The following is a 21,162-nucleotide window of genomic DNA, read 5'->3' as shown; positions in this document are numbered from 1 at the left end:
TTCTATAAAAAAATATGGTAAAAAGGCATCGGAAAAAAAAAAAGGCAATGGAAAAGAAAAAGAAAAGGCATCGAACCCTAATTACCTCTATATTGAAAAGAAGGGCATGTTCTTTGGTAGAGGTGATAAATTACATGGACAATTGATGATAATTGATGTGTATTGTTAAACAGATAATTGAGATTTTTTTTTTTTAAGGAAAACAGATAATTGTGAATTGTTATGTATGGTAGGAAGATAGATGTGTGGAGAGAAGAAAACACCCCACAATAACCATTATTATGAATTAATCATAGCCATTAATTATTATTAAAATGAAGGGTCAAGATTTGGAGTAAGTCTTTAGACTTACTTTTGGAGTCAATGGATCCCTTATATATATATATATATATATATATATATATATATATATATATATATATATATATATATATATATATATATATATATATATATATATGTCAAAACCAACGTGATACCGATACTGATACTGATTAATTACTATTACATGAAATTGAAGTAACTAACATTAGCAAATATTATATAGGTAAATTTGGGTAGGGACTATGTATCCTAATAAGACCTAGTGGGTGAGCCATGTCATAAAAAATGGACGCCACCGATATTCATGTAGTATAAGGATGATAGAGTCATCCATCATCTTTCTTTTTTTAGGGATCCACTCATCCATTGATATTATAATTTTTATCCCATTTTTGAAGGTGTCAATTTTTTTTTTCTGCAAAATTGTGTCAATTTTTTTTTCTGATTTTGATATGTTCTAATATTTTTTAATAAAATTGATTTTGCATTGAGAATTGATTTTATCTTAAAACTATGATTTATAGGTTTTGAAATTTTTACTATGTGTAACATAAACTACTTTTTATTCAACTAACTTTTACCAAACTAAAATTTTGTCATCACAAAACTAAACATAGACAAAACTTGCTCTTTTTTTTTTTTTTTGTCAAAAGACAAAAGGCCCGTTTGTTCAAGATTCTTGAAAAAAAAATCGGTTTTTTTTTAACCAAATCACTTTACTTTAATCATATCTTACTTATTTCTAATCCTAATTAACATTGCAATACTTATTTCTAATCCTAATTACATTGCAATGACCTTAATCAAACCGTAAACCTAATTGCCAGGCGCCGAACTATGATAACAGTTGGATCTTTAACCTTTGCGCGGATGTATTATTGCCCTTGATCTAATCTTTAATCTGGCTTGCACACATAACATCAAGGAATTCAAATACTCATTTCCCCTATACGTTTATGACACTTAATGCAAAGTTTAATTTTTCACTCATGCGTTTATGACACTTAATGCGCTGTTGATTGACTTTCCATAACATCAAGGAATTCAAATACTCATTTCCCCATGCGTTTATGACACTTAATGCGATGTTGATTGACTTTCCATAACATCAAGGAATTCAAATACATAAACTTCGCAATTGATTTACATAATCAGAGCTCTATTTGGATGGGAATAAAAATTCGAATTTTGTTTTGTAAGATGTAGAGATCACTTAGAATCATATGTAAATCGAAAAATGGATTGAAACATTGCTAAGGAATGATTAACAGTAAATTATTGCACACCAAGTCTTAAGCCATCAGATTTGATAGCTTCCCAAAATATCTCCCAATTGTTGGCAAACATAAATGGGCGCTTTTATCTTAATACTTGATTCATGCATATTTCCTTTTCCATTGTGATGTGAATGTAGTCAACTGTTTTTTGTAGGCTCAAATGACATAAATAAGGAATGTATTAACTAGCAATCATTATTGAGTGATTTTGAAAGGCCATTACAGTAACCTTAGCCAAGTCTTAAGCCACCCTCATGATCCATATTATGTAGAACTGCCATGGATTAAATGGAGAACATATAATGTGGAGTTCCATCCAGAAGAGGTGCGTTTGGGAATAAGTTTCACGAAGGAAATATTCTGAAATTTCTTGGCTTTTTAGCAAATCTGAAAGTTTGATGTTTACTTTATAATAAAAATACGTTTTTGTGTTGTAGAATTATGGGAGTTTAAAACGCAATCAAAATTTGTTATCTCATTCCTCCGTGATTGTGATGTTATTACGAAAAATTAATTTTGGTCTTTAGTTTTTGAAGGGCTGCTAAATTTAAACGTTATTTTGATGTTTTGTATATGTCTGTTTATTTTAATCTTATATTTTGACCATATTTTTTATACTAATATGGTCTTTAGTAGAAAAGTTTGCGCAATGCACGTGGGCTGCAAGAAGGGATGACCATTACGCTTGGGACTCATGATTTGGTTTATAAAAGATGTCTTTATGTTAAGTTTGGTCAATGAATTTGTAATTCGATTTAAGCTAAACCTAATTTCCTCCGTATTAAGTTTTGTACGCTACTTTTTTTATGTAATGGATCATGGATGCGTTTTTTTGAGCTTTAAAAAAAATATTTTGAGTTAAAATAATCTACACCTATTTATGTTTGCTTACTATCATAAAAATCATAAAAGTGATTTTTTTATTTTAGAAAACAGATTTTTCTTTTCTCTAAAAAATCCAAAACAAACGGACGCCATATTTTGCAACATATTAGTTTATCCATTGTTTATAACCGGGGTGGTAGCACCGGTAAAAGTTCTAGTGTCTTATATATATTGAATTTCCTTCACTACCACACATCACCAAAATCTTGAGATTTTTTTTTTTGACAAACCAAAATTTTGAGATAATTTGTCAATATATTGCATTTTTACTAAAGTATATTTGGTTTTCATAGGTGCAATATACTTTTATCACAGTACTATTTGGTTTAGTTTTTCAAATAGAGCGTACTTTCAAGCGTTCCAGGTTGTTTAGCATCACTTTAAACAAAAGCTTATTTTAGTTTTAAATTTTAATCAACCAGAGGTTCGTTGTCATCGGATATGAGACTAATCATAACGAGTTGCTTGAGATGATATTTAGTTTCAATTACACATAAAAAAATCTGAGTAAAAAAATCTTGCTTGCATGACCAAGACAGCTCAACGATTAGTAACAAAAATTTTCTGGTGCAAGTTTTTGTCCAGGTTTAATATACTCTAAAAAGGTACGAAGACAAATTTAATTTGAATACTATATGATATAGATTTTACACTGAGATTAAAATTGTCGTATCAATTTGTTCTTATTTAGTTTTGCATTAGCGCTGTAGGTAAGTTTAGTGAACAGTGTTGCAGTAAAAAGAAAACATGTATATGCAAGTCGGTGGGGATGTTCTAAGTAATTTTGTGCAGAATTAGCACGTTAAGTTGTTGTCTCTTTGGTTTATAAGTTCAGAGGTCGATGCTACAGAGTTGGCCGCAGCTGATTGAGTATTTGTTATGTGTCGCATTTTTGGCGAGCTAATCGATTGGAATGGATATATTGTTGTTGAAGGATGTTTTTGGCTGGCTTATTATCAGCTTGGTCTTTCTTAACCGATTTCATTTGATGTACTGGTTAGGAGTTTCCTGGTAATGGCTGCATTGTTGGCTCTTTGATCTGCGTCTTCTGTTGGTTCGATTGTGTGCAGGAGTACCTTGTTGCTTGAGATGTTCTGTGATCTAATTTTGTGTGTAGTCATTCATGTACTTATATGCATCCAATTGAAATTGTCTTTGGATCATTATTTAGATCAATTGGAGGCTTCTAAGTTTTCTGTAATCTGCTGTTGCTTTGGTTTTAGTGTTTTGGTAGCTTTTGTTGGAAAGGGTAATCTTAGTTTTTAACAGGAAGGGTAATCTTTTTTTTTATTTTTTATTTTTTATGGTATTTACAATGAAATTTGGGTTTCTATGAGTTTCTTATATGTTGTTTTTTATGATTTTTTTTTATTTTGTTTTGATAAAAAAAAAAAGGACAACAATGTTGACATTTTATAACATAAAGAACTAGATCGGATAAAGAAAAAGATAAAAGACGGAAGTGTTACGTATTTATAACAAAAGATTAAATCGGAACAAAAAAAATATAAAGGACAAAAATGTTACCTAAGTTAAAGGACGAACTACGTAATTTTGCCTACATTTTAAGATCCAAAACTTCTCAAAACAATGTGAACACAATACGCTTTCTTCTTCTCCATCCTAGTTTCACAGCAATTATGCAAACATGAGTAAAACAATCTCCTAATGAGGTTTAGAACTCAAGAAAAGCAACAGATGTGTAAAGGATTGACAACTTTGATTGATTGCAAACGATCCTACGCCGTGGATCCCGTTTGGTATAAGCGCTTAGAATTTAGCTAACCAACTAATAACATGTTTGATTTTTATCAGAAAAGCTTCAAGCCATAATTTTGAGATTCTGAAATGGATTTAATTAACTGAGAAGCACCTGCATACTATACTATAGCTATGAGGATTAATATCTCTAGCAGGAATTGCATTTTATGTTACAGAATACATTTGTACAAAGTACAAAACATTAGTTTCATCCCAATCAACTGTTTCAGCAGGTTATTAGTTATAACAACCTCTGAGAATATATCAGATTACAGAATAGCCTTAGCGTCGATGTTTACTTGTTTTCTCCTCCCTTCTCTTTTTCTTATGCTTAGATTTATCTTTGGACCTGTGCTTCTTAGAATGCCCCTTGTCCGAGTGGCTTTTATGATGAGACTTTTTACTCTTTTTCCGCTTTTCTTCATGTAGCTCCTCCTCAGAAGATTCATATGACTGCCTCTTTTTCCCTTTTTCTTCATGTATCTCCTCCTCAGAAGATTCATATGATTGCAGCGATGGAGGCCTCTTTGGACCATAAATAGCACGGCGTTCCCTAAAATCCGGACTAGTAGAAGGCTCTTCATCAGGATTAGGAGGAAGGTAAGGTCCAGTCTCATCCATCCTTGGACCAATAGCACCTCTGCCTCGCTTCTTCCTGCATTAAAATGTAGTTTCCTCAGCTTTAAAGAAATTAAAGAGAGACAGATTATGAGTGTAAATAAATACTCCCTCCGATCACTATTATAAGCAAAACTTCACTTTTTAGGTACATTGAATAATTAATGTATCTAGTCTATAATAAAGACTAGATACATTAATTATTCAATGTATCTAAAAAGTGAAATTTTGCTTATAATAGTGACCGGAGGGAGTAGGTACTTTAGTCCTTGAAATTGTAACAGCCAGTCAACTCAGTTCCTTAAATTTGCAAAATAGTAATTTAGTCGACTAGACTGATCAATATTCTTTAATTTAAGAGACTATTTTGCTATTGCGAAAATTTAGGGCTGGAAATGAGTCGAGCTGAGTCAAACTTGCTTCAGCTCGGCTCGACTCGATAAAATTTAGTTCGGCTGGAAACTCAACTCGAGTTCATTACGAACTATTTTTTTAGCTCGAACACGACTCGATTCAAGCTCACGAACAGCTCGGTTCAGCTCGATAGGTTCACTTAAATATCACTATATTAGCAAGGTGTTTAGTTAACCTTAGGACCCCCATAGTATCGGGAAATAAACAATGGCACAACTTTCTTGGTTGATAATGCATTAGGATTTAGGTGAATAACACCTTGTTTTATAACAACAGCGCAATTGGTAGTATTTAATTTCAGGCGAAGTGCGACTAAAACAGGAGTGCAATTTTCTTGTTTCTGCTCTTTCCTCATTCTACTGTTTCTTTTACGTAATTCTTTCTTTCTACAATTAATTGTATCTTGATTTTAACTTTGTGAATGTAATCTCAATCTTCCATCAGAAAAGAACTACAATCCAAATCTTCTTCTTTTTTAATTGATTAATTAATTTACGACATCAAACCTTTTATGATGGTACATACATGTAATAATAACAATTCAATAATGATATTGGGGAGAGTTTTTAAGTGTGAGAAATATAACTAAAAATTAATTACAAAGTGTGTCTGTGTATATATATAATGAGTTGGTTCATGAACCAAATGAGTCGAACTATATATAGTTCATGTTCAACTCATTTGTTTAACGAACTTAATTTTCAACTCAAGTTCGTCTCATTTGGTTCATGAACCAAGTTCAACGAATTAATTACCGAATCGAGTCTCGAACTATTTTCGAGTTGGTTCGGTTCATTGCCAGCCCTACGTAAATTTGAGGGGCTTAATTGGCCAACCCTTATAGTATCAAGGACTGAAATGTCGATTTACTCGACAGGAGATATTTTGAAGGCATACATACATGCACATACATACATGCACATAAAACATCCGAAAGTATACGAGGGTAATGATACCTTGAGTGTAGAAACTCCTCAAGCTCTTCATCCTTTAAACCTTCTTGAGTATGCTTGTATTCTTTTTTAGTTGAGCATGAAGCAGAGGCACTGGTACTTTTATCATCCCCGGCATGTCTTTCTGCGCTTCTTTTATCTTTTGATGTTCCTGAAACCCGTTTATCTAGCTCCAATTCTTTCTCTCGCGCTCGCCACATTTCATTTACTTCGACAGCTCGATTTGCTGGTAGAAAGCACCAAAAGAAATTCAGTTTCATTAATTAGATAAACTATTAGGTCAACATACAGATGATGATTATTTACATGTCTCAAATATTCAAGAAAAGAAGTCTCATTCGACATGGAGTGCTTCAATTACATTGTGTTTGTAATGAAAAATTTACCCATTTAAGCCCTTGCCACTCAAATATTCAAGAAAAGAAGTCTCATTCGACATGGAGTGCTTCAATTACATTGTGTTTGTAATGAAAAATTTACCCATTTAAGCCCTTGCCACTATTTTTTTTTTTGTGGTGTCCGGGGTTCGAACCCCAGGCCTTGCATATATTATGCATTGTCCTTACCAACTGAGCTAAATAGAAAAGTCTTCTCACAATATTTTTTTTTTTCTTTTCAATCTTCCATATAACCAAATAAGAGAAGTTTTCGTAATTCTTTCTTTCCCTTTTCTCTCCATCCTAATTATATAAAATCTATTCTATAGTTATGAATCCCAGATTGCAACGTGTGGAAGGCCAAACCCAAAACTGCTCTAGCGGGATAGCAGATAATGAGATGACTGCTACACTGAAAATTTATATTACACATATTTCAAGTTATGACTACTCAAAAGTTTTTTTTAAAAAAAAAAAAAAAAAAAAAAAAAAAAAAAAAAAAAAACTCACAATTGAAGCTATATTCATTATTATAATCAAAATCATAATAATCAAAGTAATAATTCAATAAACTTTTCAATAAACGAGCAAGTTTAGGACCATAAAGAAATGTGAACACAAATGATTCAGAGGGCAAGATATCTACAACAACAAAAACAACCAAAAGCCTTTTCCCACTAAGTGGGAAGAGGGAAAGATATCTAGAAGAAGTAAAAATAATTAAAACGTCAATAAAATTGAGGTCACATAGCTAATGAAAGGGAACCTAACCAAGAAAGACGACTAGAGTAGTAGGAGGATGTGGAACAGAGGACATGAAGAAGATCATAGCAGATGGTGCAGGAGGTAGTACAGGTGTGGCTGGAAGACACCAAAGTATGAGTGCAATGCCAAGAGGCGTGTGTTTTTGTAGAGAACCAAACAAGGGTTTCAACCCTATTTTTTCTAAACAAAGGAACGACAACTCCCCTTTGTATACCAAAAACATCCAAATTGAGGGAAAAATATTCGGGCTTTAAAGTTGCAGCCTCAACTTCATGATTTAATACGATTTCAGCCACTATGGCAGCAACGATGGTGACTACACTGAATAATAATAATAATGTGCTGCTCACTACAGGATGATTGCAACTATGGGGAGATATTCATAAACAGTAGTAACTATCATAATATCTCATTCTCTCTCTACCTTCCCTAAGCTTCACTTCTTGCTAGTCATTTTCTCACTGCATTCAATCAAACCTTTAGTGACAATTCATGCTTTGGCTTTGCATGAAACTGCATGTACTCGAGTCATATTGGCTTACTGTGATAGTATCTAAGCCATATTGAAACATCATATAAAATACTTTTAATGAAAACGTTTTCTTAACTTGTGCCCTTCAGCTATATTTGAAAATTAAATACAACCTATTAAATGACAATTTGCTTGAAAATCCAAAAAACATTTGATACTTCTTTATTCAAGTAATTAGATATAATTTAACAGTAATAAATGTTTCTTATGTTGTGACCTTGGGACATAGAATAACAATGGTTTGGCTCCCCTAATAGTGTTTAGTTGGGGGAAATGGACAGGAGAGGAGGGGGCCAAAATCCATTCTCCCTGAACTTTCATTCCCCATCAATGTTGGCGTGGTTTGATAAATAAGTTATATTTTTTCCTCCTCTCCCCCTTGTGAATCAAACTAGAGAAGACTTATTCCCATCCACTGCTATGACCCAAATATTTGTACAAGGGGGAGCACTAGTATGAAAAGTCTGAAAATGTAACTGTTAATCGAAAATTTGAGTGAATTGTAAGTTTGTAACAACTTCCTAGTTTATGGTACATATGCATGTATGTTTATGTATCTTATCATAATCTCAACCACAGATTTCCTAATCAATGATTGTAACCTCACTAGTCCATATAATTTGCAACCCACATTCTAGTGGATCCAAGTACCTCAAATGCACCAGTTATGTACTGGATGTATACCTAGGACGGAAACAAGTCATATACGATGCCGATGAAAACTCGACCCACACATTAGTGCGTGACTGCGTGTAAAGACACTAGTAAGAAGAAAGTCCACTTCAAATTAACTCAGACCAACCCTTGATATTTTGCACAAAACCAAAAAGAAGTGAATAATGATCTCTATATGTAAGCAACAATAAAAATCAAGCCCATAAGTCCTATGAATCTCTCTCTAATACATCGAAATATTTGATTTTTTTTTTTTTTTTTTTTTTGCATAAGCCATGGATATACTATAAGAACTGTTTGAAACTCAAAGAGCATACCTAGCATTGACCAAATAGATCAAAGGACAGGTCTATAAAAATATATTTTCCATTTCTCATATAATGATAAAACTTTCAAAGAAGAAGGGCAAAGAAACAGATTGATTAAATCAATATGTATATTTCCAGTTTCCATACAATGATAAACCTTCGTCGAAAGCGCATCCATAAAACATAGGACAATATAGAGCAATAATAACCAAACTCTATCTAAAATTAGCGAGTAAGGAAGAACCTTGTTGTACCCCACGTACGGTAGCAGTGAGGAAACGTGAATTTGGCCGACTCCTTACATTAGGCTTTTGAAGATAAGCCAGAACACCTTCCTTTTCAGACTGCCGCCGCAATTCAGCTGCTTCCCTCATAAGCATAGCAGCTAATCTGTTTTCAGTCTCCAGATCCATCTAATCATATTGGCCAAAAACAATTTAAGGAACACTAAAAATGAGATTTTGATTAAACAAATGAAATAAACAAAAATTGAGAAACAAAATCTTCGGATATTCCAAATTTTCCAGAGTTCTTAATGCAAAAAATCATTCAAAGAACCTACTGGTTATTACTACTACTACAAATACCATTCTGTCTTTTCTATTCATACTAGTGGAAAGACGGACACTGACATGTCCGTCTATCCGCTTTATCTGTTATGCTTTGTTTGGTGAAAAACCCTACAAAGAAATACCTTTTTCAATTCCAAATTGTATCCAAATCCCAAAGACATTTAGGCTATAATAAAAAGTAGCACACAAGTATTAGGGCATGATTAGATTGACTTATTTGAGTTTATCTACTAACATAAGTTTTGTGACACTGCTTGGAAGAACTTACTAAAACAGGTTATGTCATTGTTCATAAGCTAATTTCAGCATATTTTCATAAGTTCTCTAATGTAACTTATAAAAACAGCTTATAGCTTATATCAAAACAATTTCCTTTTATCTTTTGCTACAGAAATAACTTATACATAAGCACTTAACATGATAAGAACTTGTGCTATAAGCTGAACCATGACGATTATTACACAGAAAAACTATAGCATAGTCATCTACAAGATGAATTCGACCCATTTTGATCTTCCAACACCAAAATCAAATCAAAGAGAAAATAAAAAACAAAAATTTAAAATTGAACCCAGAGAGTGCAAAATCATACATTTCAATAAACCCTAGAATTCTACCATTATACGAACTCAATCAAAGCTATAAAGGATGAAAATTGAAGCGAAGAAAGATATGAAAGTAAATAAAAACTAAAAAAAAATTGCAGATAGAAAAAATTAGAGGCGAATTAAAACAACAAAGTTGAAATTGATGAAGACCCATTAAATCAGGGAAGAAAAAGATTCGGAATTGGGAAGAAAAAAAAAATCGTCGGAAAGAAGCTTACTTTGTCTCTGTCTACGGTGGCACCGTCGAAGGGATCGGTGTTCTCTTCAACGCTCGTTATTCAAAAGCTTACCAGACTTTTATATTTATAAATTTCACATATTTATTTTATTTTTTTGGTCAAGTATATTTAACTTTTTTTTTAAGGATGTATATTTATTTATCATATTTATTATCAAATTTCGAAAAAAATATATTTATTATCAAATTCTTCATTTTTAATATTTATTTAAACATTTGAAAAAAAAAACATATTTATACCAATATATAAAGGGAATACTTATATTTATAGATTTTTTTTTCTTTCGAATCTTTCCCTTGATCAGTGTTATCATATCCTTTCGAGGAGTGTAACCATCTGCAAATAGAAAGATTGTGTTCAATGATACAACAATGATTACAGAACAACGGTAAACATTCATAGATCACCTCCACATTGATCGCATACTCGTCCCTTTCTACCAAAATTTCATCAAAAATACGCTTCGATAAATCCATGTCAACGAGAACCATTGCAAAATGGCCAAAGTGACAATTTTGCGTTGCTAAATATATGATCAAGGAGTACCTACAACACCGGATATCTCACGAAGTGTTTTGTCCCTCCAATACACCCTCGAGAAATCCATCAATTGAATCCAAATTTGGGCAAGATATATGTAATTTAAGCTTCTCTCAAGGGGAGGGGAGTTCGATTTTTTCCAATAAATTTTGCATAAGATAAAAAGGGAGAGTATATTTTTTGACATAAAATATATCAGTAATGTAATTTAAGGGTGTGCTTGTTTCAAGTTTACCAAATTTATTCTTATGTATAAAATTCCTTGGATCATAAAGATGAGAATTTTATTCCAAGGTATTTAGAAAAAATATGTTTGCTTAACATTATAATTTTCCCGGTAACCATAAAAATATGGATTATAATAGGTAATATTACATGAATTTGTTCTCATCATGGGAACTTTATTTCCACCCTTTTCTTTGGGAAAATTTTTCTATTCTCAGGAACGTTTTATAACCGGGAATAAAATTTAGTAAACTTGTAATGAACATAGACACGTATATTACTATCGTTTTATGCCCAGAAATCTACGAATATAACTTAAAGCAAACGCACCCTAAGAGTCTCTTAAAAAAAGGAGTGTAATCCACTCTTCTAAATATTGTTCTATTCTAAAAAAGATCGATATTCAATGTATTAATATCTAAAAAAAAGGAGTATTTAATACATTTTTTGAAATAATGATATTGTTAACGATTTTATTAAACTCAGTTTTACTTTAAAAAAAAGTGTAAATTGATCTGTTTTAAAAATAATAATAATAATATTTCAATAAAATAAAATAAAAATAATGATAGCAATAATGAAAATAATAATCTATACTATATATAAAGAAAAGGTTTGTCAAAAAAATAAATAAAGAAAACAACTCCTTTACGCTTTTTTTCCTTAGAAAAAACTCCTTTAAGCTCTTTTGAGCTGACTTTTCTCTTTTCAAAATTGCCCTCAATTTTCAATACAAATAACACATGTAACAAATAGATAAGAATAAATTTAAATATTAAAAAAATGTAACAAACACGATATGAATATATTTATTTATGTCTGGTTTTTTTCCTTTATCATTTAAAAAGTGTAACAAACTATATGAGTATATTTATACTTACTTTTTCATTATCCCAATTATACCCTTGAACAATTTTTTTTTATAATAAATATTGTTGTTGGTGTCATTAAAAAAAATTACATTATATTTTTTTGTTATATTGTTGATTTCATTGAAATAGATAATCATTATTTTAGTTTGTTATAACTTAAAAGCAACAAGCATTTATATTTTTAGTTTTAATCAAAAAAACTAAAAAAAATTTCTCACCTCAAATTTTTTTTCCTCAAAATAAATCAAAATCAAAATTTTTTCCTTAAAAAAATAAATATTTTTATTTGAAATCAAATCAAATCAAATAAAATGTAACAATAAAACTTGCTTACCACGTAAGAAACCCTAATTAGTCGCATTCTATCAGCATTATAAATAGCACTCACGCGCCCTTTGTTTTTCTCACTTTCACTCGCATACTATATCGAGGGTTAGGGTTTTACTTTTGAGGAAGTACCGAAACTCAAAACCAAATCATCATCATCATCATCATCATCATGTCATCGACAAGGATGATCACTCTCAAGAGTTCCGACAACGACGCCTTTGAAGTCAACCAGGCAGTGGTGTTGCAATCGCAAACGATCAAGCATATGATCGAGGACGGTTGTGCTGATGACAGTGGAATTCCTCTTCCGAACGTAACCAGCAAGACCTTGGCAAAGGTCGTTGAGTACTGTAAGAAGCACGCTAAGGCTACGAGTTCAGAAGAAAAACTCTCTAAAGATGAACTCGTTGAACTCGCTGAACTCAATGCTTGGGACATTGAATTCGTCAAGGTTGATATGCCTACGCTCTTCGATCTCATCCTGACTGCAAACTATTTGGAGATCAAGAACTTGATGGACCTTGCATGCAGCACTCTAGCAGAGATGATAAGGGGTAAGACACCTGAGGAGATTCGCAAAATTTTACACATTGAGAATGACTTCTCTCCAGAGGAAGAGCGACGAGTTAAGGAAGAAAATAAATGGGCTTTTGAATGATTTCACATATTTTAGGGATTAGTTATTAAATTTGCATAGTTTAAGTGCTAAATTGGAGATAGAGTGGTATTTTAGAGGCTAAATTGAATGTTTATTCATGATTATGTTATTAATTTGGATTTATGTTATGCTTTCATTTTATTCATCAAAGAACTACAATATGTAGATTTATTTATCCTTAGTATTTGTTTTTCTTCCCGTTTATATCTCTTGAGTCTAGTCGTGAATGTTAGGATTTATATAGGCTTATTACTTATTTTTTCCTTATGTAGTCTTATCTATGCTTAGTACTTATTTGTTCCACGCCGTGATATAAAGTAACACCGGACTATAAGGACAAAGGCTGGCTTGATGGTTGGGGTGGAGGAGTTAAGCAGTGACAAGTACGAACTTATATGATAAGTTGGTTTTGAAAGAAATTGATTTCTAATTAATTCTTTTTCTCCGGTTATTGAATATATGTTGTGTTCACAACTGATTTTATGTTTCTCTGATATGTCTATTTGATTGTTCTGCATTGATTCAAATATAGGAAGGGATATGAAGATTTTCTTATTCTGTTTGGAATTAATATTGAAACAGCTTGTGTATCTTTTCATTTCCTTGTTCTGTTTTCATTTAAAATTGTGGTATCGATTTGTTCTTATTCGGTTTTGCACTAATGGTGCAAGTTAGTAAAAAAGTTATTATTTATAATTCCAAATAATTGAACTTATTGATGACACTGGCAGTAAGTTTAACAAACAGTGTTGCAGTAAAAAACAAACATGCATATGAAAGTCGGTGGGAAAGTTCCTAAGTAATTTTGTGCAGAATTAGCAAGTTAACTTGTTCTCTATTTAGTTTATCAGTTCAGAGGTCGATTCTTCAGGTTTGGTCGCAGCTGATTGAGTATTTGTTCTGTCTCAGCGTTTTTGGCGAGCTAATTTATTGGAATTGTTGCTGAACGATGTTTTTGGCTGGCTTATTATCAGCCTGGTCTTTCTTTTTTGCATCGTTCCAGCATACCTAGGCAGATCTCATTAAGGATGTGGCGTGTTGGCTAATTATTGGTGCATCTTAACTGATTTCATTTGATGTACTAGCTAGGAGTTTCCTGGTAATGGCTGCATTGTTGGCTCTTTGATCTGCGTCTTCTGTTGGTTTCGTTGCGCAGGAGTACCTTGTTGCTTGAAATGTTCTGCGATCTAATCTTGTCTGTAGTCATTCGTGCAGTTATATGCATCGAATTGCATGAATTGCAATTGTTTTTGGATCATTCTTTAGATCAACTGGAGGCATCTAAATTTTCTGTAATCTGCTGGTGCTTTTGTTTTAGCGTTTTGGTAGCTTTTGTTGGAAAAGGTAAGGTATTGGTTCTTCAACCGAACAAGGGCTAAAACTTTAGATTTGTAACGAAATGTACAGAAATTTGTCCAAAGTCTAACCAGTGTTAGGCAAACTAGTGTTAGGCAACTGTATAAAATCTTAGGGCAAGAATGGAGCAGAGCTTTGTTGCCTCTACTTGACCTGCAAGAATTAAGCATGTCGTTATGTGATCTATCAGGACTTGATTCTTAAGTTTATAAATTAAGAATATACTTTTAAGGTGCCTAACATTAAACCTTGGCATGCAACACATTCATGTGTGATTTTCTGTTGCTATAATTTTATTTGGATGGATTAAATTCAAATAAATAAGTCAATAGTGAATATTGTTTATCAATGAAATGCGGTTGGATATAAATTCATATACCATCATAAACATGATGTTCTGAATTCATACTTTAACCATAGCTCTACTTGATTGAAGATTTAGTGATTTGTAAAAACTATTCATAATGATGGTTGTTTTTCCAATTTAAGGCGTTCTCTTTGCAATCCAAAGGTAATATAATACTATTTCGCTATTTAGTTTATTTTACTTTATACATGTCAACTTAAAAAAGTTACATGATTTTATATTTTTATTCAATTTTAAAACTCATCGTAATTAGGGTCTTTGACACCTAAGTAAATCCATCAAAATATCCCTACAACTTCAGATTTTTAGATCAGTTATAAGACTAATCACTAATTTGACTAATCGAACACGATTTTATCCCTTAGTACTCAATCTTCTTATGTGGGTAACTCCACTAGAATTTAATCCCAGGTTTTTTCATGTCCTCCTAACGAGTGCAAGTTACTCTCACTTGACCAACAACACCACATTGTTCACATGACTTTCTATTTAAATGCTAATAATTCTTAATTTGATTATTAACATAAACAATCCCTCTCACTTGGTATATTTCCTTGTTTATTAACATTAATAGTTAAAGGCTTAAATATGTTTTTCGTCCCTGCAAATAGGGGTCGCTTAAAATTTCGTCCCTGCAATCGCTAATCCTTTTTTTTTTGCCCCTGCAAAGTTTAATCAGTTAAAAATTCGTCCCTTTACCAAGTTAATGACTGCCACGTCATCAAATTAACAAAATGGCATGGGAATTGACGAAAATACCCCTGGCTTATTTTTTTTTTGTTTTTTTTTCCTTCAAAAAAAAATCAGTTTTTTCCCTAATTTTTTTTTCGATTTTTTCCCGAAAATTTTTCAGTTTTAATTTTAACAGTTTTTTTCCGAATTTTTTTTTTTTGACTTCTAAATATTTTTTTCAGATTTTTTTAATTTAAAAATTTTGAAAATTTTTTTTTTTTGAAGGAAAAAAAAATTAGCCCAGGGGTATTTTCGTCAATTCCCATGCCATTATGGTAATTTTGATGACGTGGCAGTCATTAACTTGGTCAAAGGACGAATTTTTAAATGATTAGACTTTGCAGGGGCAAAAAAAAAGGATTAGTGATTGCAGGGACGAAATTTTAAGCGACCCCTATTTGCAGGGACGAAAAACATATTTAAGCCATAGTTAAATTATTTCTGCAGGTTGATGTACCATCTCATTTTGTAGGTTTGGTACTAGAGAATTGCAATCTTCCATATGCAAACCATGGACATGTTATCCTTCTCCCATTTTATTTTATCCAATCAGTAGCACTGAGATTCGATGTTTAGTTAATGTTTCCTAGCCAAAAATTACCTTCCCTTGGTAATGGTGCATTGGCACGCTATCTCAAAACAATGGTAGCTCCCCATGTATAAATAAAGAAATAGCGTGATTTAGTTCGAAAGCCATTAACTAAACATCAAGAATTTTAACTCTCAATCACAATTGTGTCAGGTTCCTTTGGAGCTGTGTTGTTCTTTTGTAGAAGCATCTGATAAAGGAAATATAAGAAGTATGCGAAATAGAAGCATGCCAGCATGTCCTTATCACAAACCAGGTGCGATGATCACAAATTCATTGTTGAGTACGGCTCATAAGGAACTGCAACCGCTCTGCAGTCGATGATGTAGACACAATTAACCGAACTTTATTATAAAACATTGTGCATTCATTGTTTAAGTTTTTACTTTTTGGTATTTTTATTCTTTTGAACCAGGGTTGATCTTCTAAGACTCATTTTAACTGATAAATTGTCAAGAGCTATTTTGGTGATATGATGACCAAAATAGTGGTTATTAGATCAACCTACATACTAGTATGGACTAGCCCAAAATTTTACTAAGATCCTATGAAACACACTTTGTCATGTTTTATCAATATATATATATATGGGAGCCCCTAATATGCACCCTTTCAAAAAAGGTTCAGCCATGGACCTTTTAGTTCAACCTACTACACTAGGTAATTAACCGGCTGATAAAAAATAAAATAAAAAGTTGCCCCTTTGCTTCAATATAGGACAGTAGCAAATCCAGATTCAGGTGCTAACCCTTTTCACAACTGTCTCCATCTCCCTTCGTCATTAGTACCCTAACGCATGCACATTTTAAATATGCTAAGAGATTCAAGCTTTAATATTCACATTTATGAAAAATCATTTTTTATGAAGATATGTAGATTACTTTCACACTATTTACTCTGCATCACTATTTCCACTCAATTCATTACTTCACCTTTTCCAACTCTAAAGCTCGAAGGGGATTAAAATGAGTTTTCATCTTGTTTTGACATGGTTGAAGACATTTATAGCATATTTATTTAATTTAAGATAGAAGGTACTAAATCAGTTTTGTGAGCTTTCACTAAACCTGATTTTGCAAAGCTTTCAGCAGAAACTAGGTTATTAGCCGATTGCGAATATAGGGTATACTATTAACTGATACAGGACCGCTTCGGCAACAAAAAGTTGAGATAATAATTATTATGCAAAAAAACAGGTTATCAAAATCTGAAAAAGTGTTTGTATCTGTGATTACATCGAAGATGAGTAGATGATGCACTCCATAGAGAAGAAGCAGAAGAAAAAAAAACCAAGTTAACAAAATTGAAACGGACTATAGCCGGTTGTATTGGAGAGGACCATGCTTGGACCCTTTAAAAAGAGGTCCATATTAAGGGGACCCTATATATATATATATATGAGGCAGGATCCGTTGACACCAGGTGTAAGTCAAAAGACTTACACCAAATTATGTTGCTTTTCTTTGCCATTATAAAACTGATCGGAAATAAATTCCCATCGGCTCAAATTATGTAACATCTGGATACCTCAATTATTTTAGGTTTGTTCCCTCAATTAAATGATTGTTGGCCAAAATCTCAAAGTGGCACTAAGATCATTATAGAAAATAAAAAATTGAAGACGATTGCTTGATTAACGGTGTCGACTGTTGAATTTTAAGGCTTCTTCCTTGCATTGTTGCTCTAACGCTAATGATGACAAACAATTAAATTTACCTTTGTTGAATTTTAAGGCTTCTTTCTGATCAATTTCATCGTGGCAAAGAAAAGCAATAGAAAGAAGAAAGAAGGAACATGATCTAGTGTGTTGTGTTTTTATTTGTTATTATGTTATTTAATTTAAGCCGTGCGATCAATTAAATTTAACGGTTGATATTTGGTGTAAGTCTTTTGACTTACACCTGGTGTCAACGGATCCTGCCTCTCTATATATATATATATATATATATTTATAAGAAGTTTTATCAATATCATAATAGAAGGAACATGGTTTGAGAAAATTCAATACTTGGAGTATGATTCTTCTATATGCAGCCGGCCATTAGCATCTACAACAAACACATTAGCTGGTGTTTTGTTCATCCACTGACCTATCTAGTAAGGAAACGAGACAAGCATGTTTTGATTATTTGAGTCTTGGAGGTGTTTTCTCAGATGGAACAGTAGCTCTACTCTCTGCTCTAAATCCTCGTCCATTAATCTTGCTTCTCCATTTCTTTGACGTCGCTACTATATATGGTGTTGGTCACTTACTCTTACCATTTCCTTCTCCAAAACTCATCTCGATCGGAGCTAGATTGATTTCGGTTAGACTATTATTATTAATTCATCACATTAAGTGCCACAAATTGTTGGTCAATAGAATGTATATATTTTGAGTAATTTTTTTTCTTCCTATTGACATTCTCAGGGTGCATTATGTATCATTGTTCTAATTCTCCAAGGCTGAAGGAGTTAGACAAATTTCTTCCCCTCAACCGTGCCATCAAATAAGAAATGACAATACATACTATGGTGAGGGGAGCATTTGCTATGATCTCATGTCCACTCTTAGTTTTGTAGTGAACCCCTTTGATGGTTCCATTTTCTTCTATTAGAGATGTGTCAGTTCCTTGTTCTAATCCTACACTGCACAAAATTATGATCAAACTATAGATAAGAGAATATATAAAGGAAAAATTCAATATAAACTTTGAGTTACATGAATAAATAATTCTATGCAACATTTTTTTTTTTCAAAAATGAAAAGCTTAGTTAAAATTTGGTACTTTGTAATAGATAAAGCCTGCTCTCGTATTTTATGTATGAAATGACCATTGCGAAAGCTTCTTCTAGAAACATCAGCATTAAATTATAATCAAAACAACGTTTATTGAGCGATCACCGCTATGTTTTGTGCCTAAAAGGGAGAAAATTATTTCAACACTCTTACTTACTTTTATGAGGATTTCTTTTTAAGCTCCTTCCATATCTCTTAAGTTGCCTAAAATTTTGTTTTTTACCCCTAATATATATGTCCGGTAATTAACATATTTTAGTCTTCGGGAGATAATTCCCGGAACTTATGGGATGTATCTATCATACATATACATTAGGGGTAAAACAGTCTTCCAAAGATAACTCTCAAACCCTTCGGCGTATCTACCATATAATGGGTCTAAAAAGAAATCCTCTACTTCTATAAGAATCCTGCTCTTTACCCAAATCGTTTCGCTCATTCCCAAAGTAAAATACCAAACTACCCCTACGCATGTTAACAAGCGTTACGCAAGTTAACTTGCGTAGCGTGACTTAAGTCACGCAGCGTGAGTTAAGTCACGCTAAGTGCCATTTTTAGTTCAAAACCCAGCATGCAAGCCCAAAACACCATTTTTTCTTTCCCTCCACCTCCAAAAACCCAAAAAGTGCGAATTTTTGGGTCATAATCTCAACTTCAAATCATTGCAAATCGTCAGGAAGCAAGTTTCTACGCTCATCAAGTATCAAAGAACAGGTAATGTATCCCCAAAACTCATCCTATTTTCCTGATCTTTCTGCCTGTCACGTCATTTTTGTCAGTAGGTGCTAGGGCTGAGTGTGAGTTAACTCACGCTAGTTGTGAGGTGTGCGTAAGTTAACTTGCGTAGGAAGATAACACTAGCGCAAGTTAACTCACGCTAGTGTGTTGCCCAGATTTTGAAATTTTGCGCCACTTTTTTTTTACATGCTTTGCTTGCCGCACAAGTCATTTATTTATTTTTTCTTTGTATTTTTTTATTGAGTAGACATTGAGTGGCATGGTGGAACATGAGGCGGAGGATGGCGTTGAGCCCAAACCGGGCAAAAACAAAGCTTCCGGTGAACCTTCCGGCGTAGGCAAACCAACCAATGAAGTGAAGTTTAAAGTGAAAATTCCTTTTCAAGTTGAAGCTCACATACTTCACAATCAAGCAAACCCCGGTACCTACCGGTAACTTTGAAGAGAAGCCTAAACCGGTACCTACCGGTGTTCGTGTTATTGAAGAAAACACCGGTTCATTTTTTACAACAAACGAGAGATGGAAAGATCGAGAAGAATTGCTTGGTTGGGTTCGTCGACAAGCGGCTAGGGCGGGATTTACTATTTCTATAGATAAATCTAGTACAATAGCGCCATACATGACGATGCAATGTGAGAGGAGTGGTGAATACAAGCCGCCTAAGACGAGGAAGAAACCGAAGCTTGAAGGCACGGGATCAAGGAAGTGCAATTGTCCGTTTAGGTTGAAATGCTTCTTTGAAAAAAAACACAAGAATGGTGGATTGCAATGCTTTGTGGAGTTCACAACCATGAGTTGGCGCCAAACTTATCCGGCCACCTTCTTGCGGGTCGACTAAAAGGGGGGGAGTGTAACGCCCGTCTTAATTATTCGATTATTTAAAAATATATTTATATATATGATTTACGTGATTTTCATGACTGATATGTGTGAATTTTATGATTTATGAAGTTGAATGGGTTATATGATTTATAACTGAATTATGAGGGATATTTTGTTGTGGTGAAGTTGTTATGTTGTTATGACTTATTTTATTATTAAATAAAATAAGATTTGATAAATAAAATAAAAATATTAAAAATTGGGCTGTGTTGTGAGATGAGCAATTAGTAGTGATAAGAGTAATTAGGAGAGATAAATAGACAACAAAAGTTAGAAAACATAATACGTACGTTTTTGGAGAAAAAGGGAGAAAAGTCAGAAAAGAAGAGAACCAGAGGGAGAGCTGCGATTTCATCATAACCAGGTAAGGGTGAGACTAATTTTCAATATTATTAAGAGTATGATTCTATAGGATGAATTTAGCATGATCAGGTTAAGTTTTGGTGAGAATTTAGAATTAGGTTTAAGAACAATTTTGATGATTGAACCATGAACAGATGTTAGATTGATGCTAAATTAGTGTACAGAACTCAGATATACCATAAGATGATAATTAGATGTTGAATTGAGGTTAGAATTAGGAGATTAAGTGAAAAGTTGGAATTTTTAGGTTTCTGGCCGTACTGACATTCATCGCTCGCACCTGCGAGCAAGAACACTCGCAACTGCGAGCTAGAACCCAGAACTCGCAACTGCGAGCACTGCAACTCGCAACTGCGAGTGACCTGTGAGCTCGCAACTGCGAGCAGAATAACTCGCCACTGCGAGTAAATACGTAGGAACCC

The 21,162-nt window shown here is 33.0% G+C and overlaps 1 protein-coding gene and 2 pseudogenes across 1 annotated transcript; 2 read left to right on the top strand and 1 right to left on the bottom strand.

Annotated features, from left to right (window-relative positions):
• Positions 1 to 4,319: 4,319 nt before the first annotated feature.
• Positions 4,320 to 10,345, bottom strand: LOC146943706 (G patch domain protein). The gene is made up of 4 exons (XM_085741985.1): positions 10,288 to 10,345; positions 9,134 to 9,302; positions 6,236 to 6,458; positions 4,320 to 4,902 (listed from the first exon to the last, which is right to left on the bottom strand). The coding sequence occupies exons 2-4, from the start codon at positions 9,300 to 9,302 to the stop codon at positions 4,530 to 4,532; spliced, it is 765 nt and encodes a 254-aa protein (XP_085598111.1). The 5' UTR covers positions 10,288 to 10,345; the 3' UTR covers positions 4,320 to 4,529.
• Positions 10,346 to 12,372: 2,027 nt separating this feature from the next.
• LOC146943705 (SKP1-like protein 1A pseudogene) lies at positions 12,373 to 13,117 on the top strand (annotated as a pseudogene).
• Positions 13,118 to 14,740: 1,623 nt separating this feature from the next.
• LOC146943704 (squalene epoxidase 3-like) lies at positions 14,741 to 19,930 on the top strand (annotated as a pseudogene).
• Positions 19,931 to 21,162: the final 1,232 nt, after the last annotated feature.

This window comes from Medicago sativa, chromosome 2 (assembly GCF_051527215.1).
Source record: "Medicago sativa cultivar Bolivia chromosome 2, Bolivia_mono, whole genome shotgun sequence".
Classification (NCBI taxonomy): Eukaryota; Viridiplantae; Streptophyta; class Magnoliopsida; order Fabales; family Fabaceae; genus Medicago; species Medicago sativa.
This window is presented reverse-complemented; position numbering and strand designations above follow the sequence as displayed.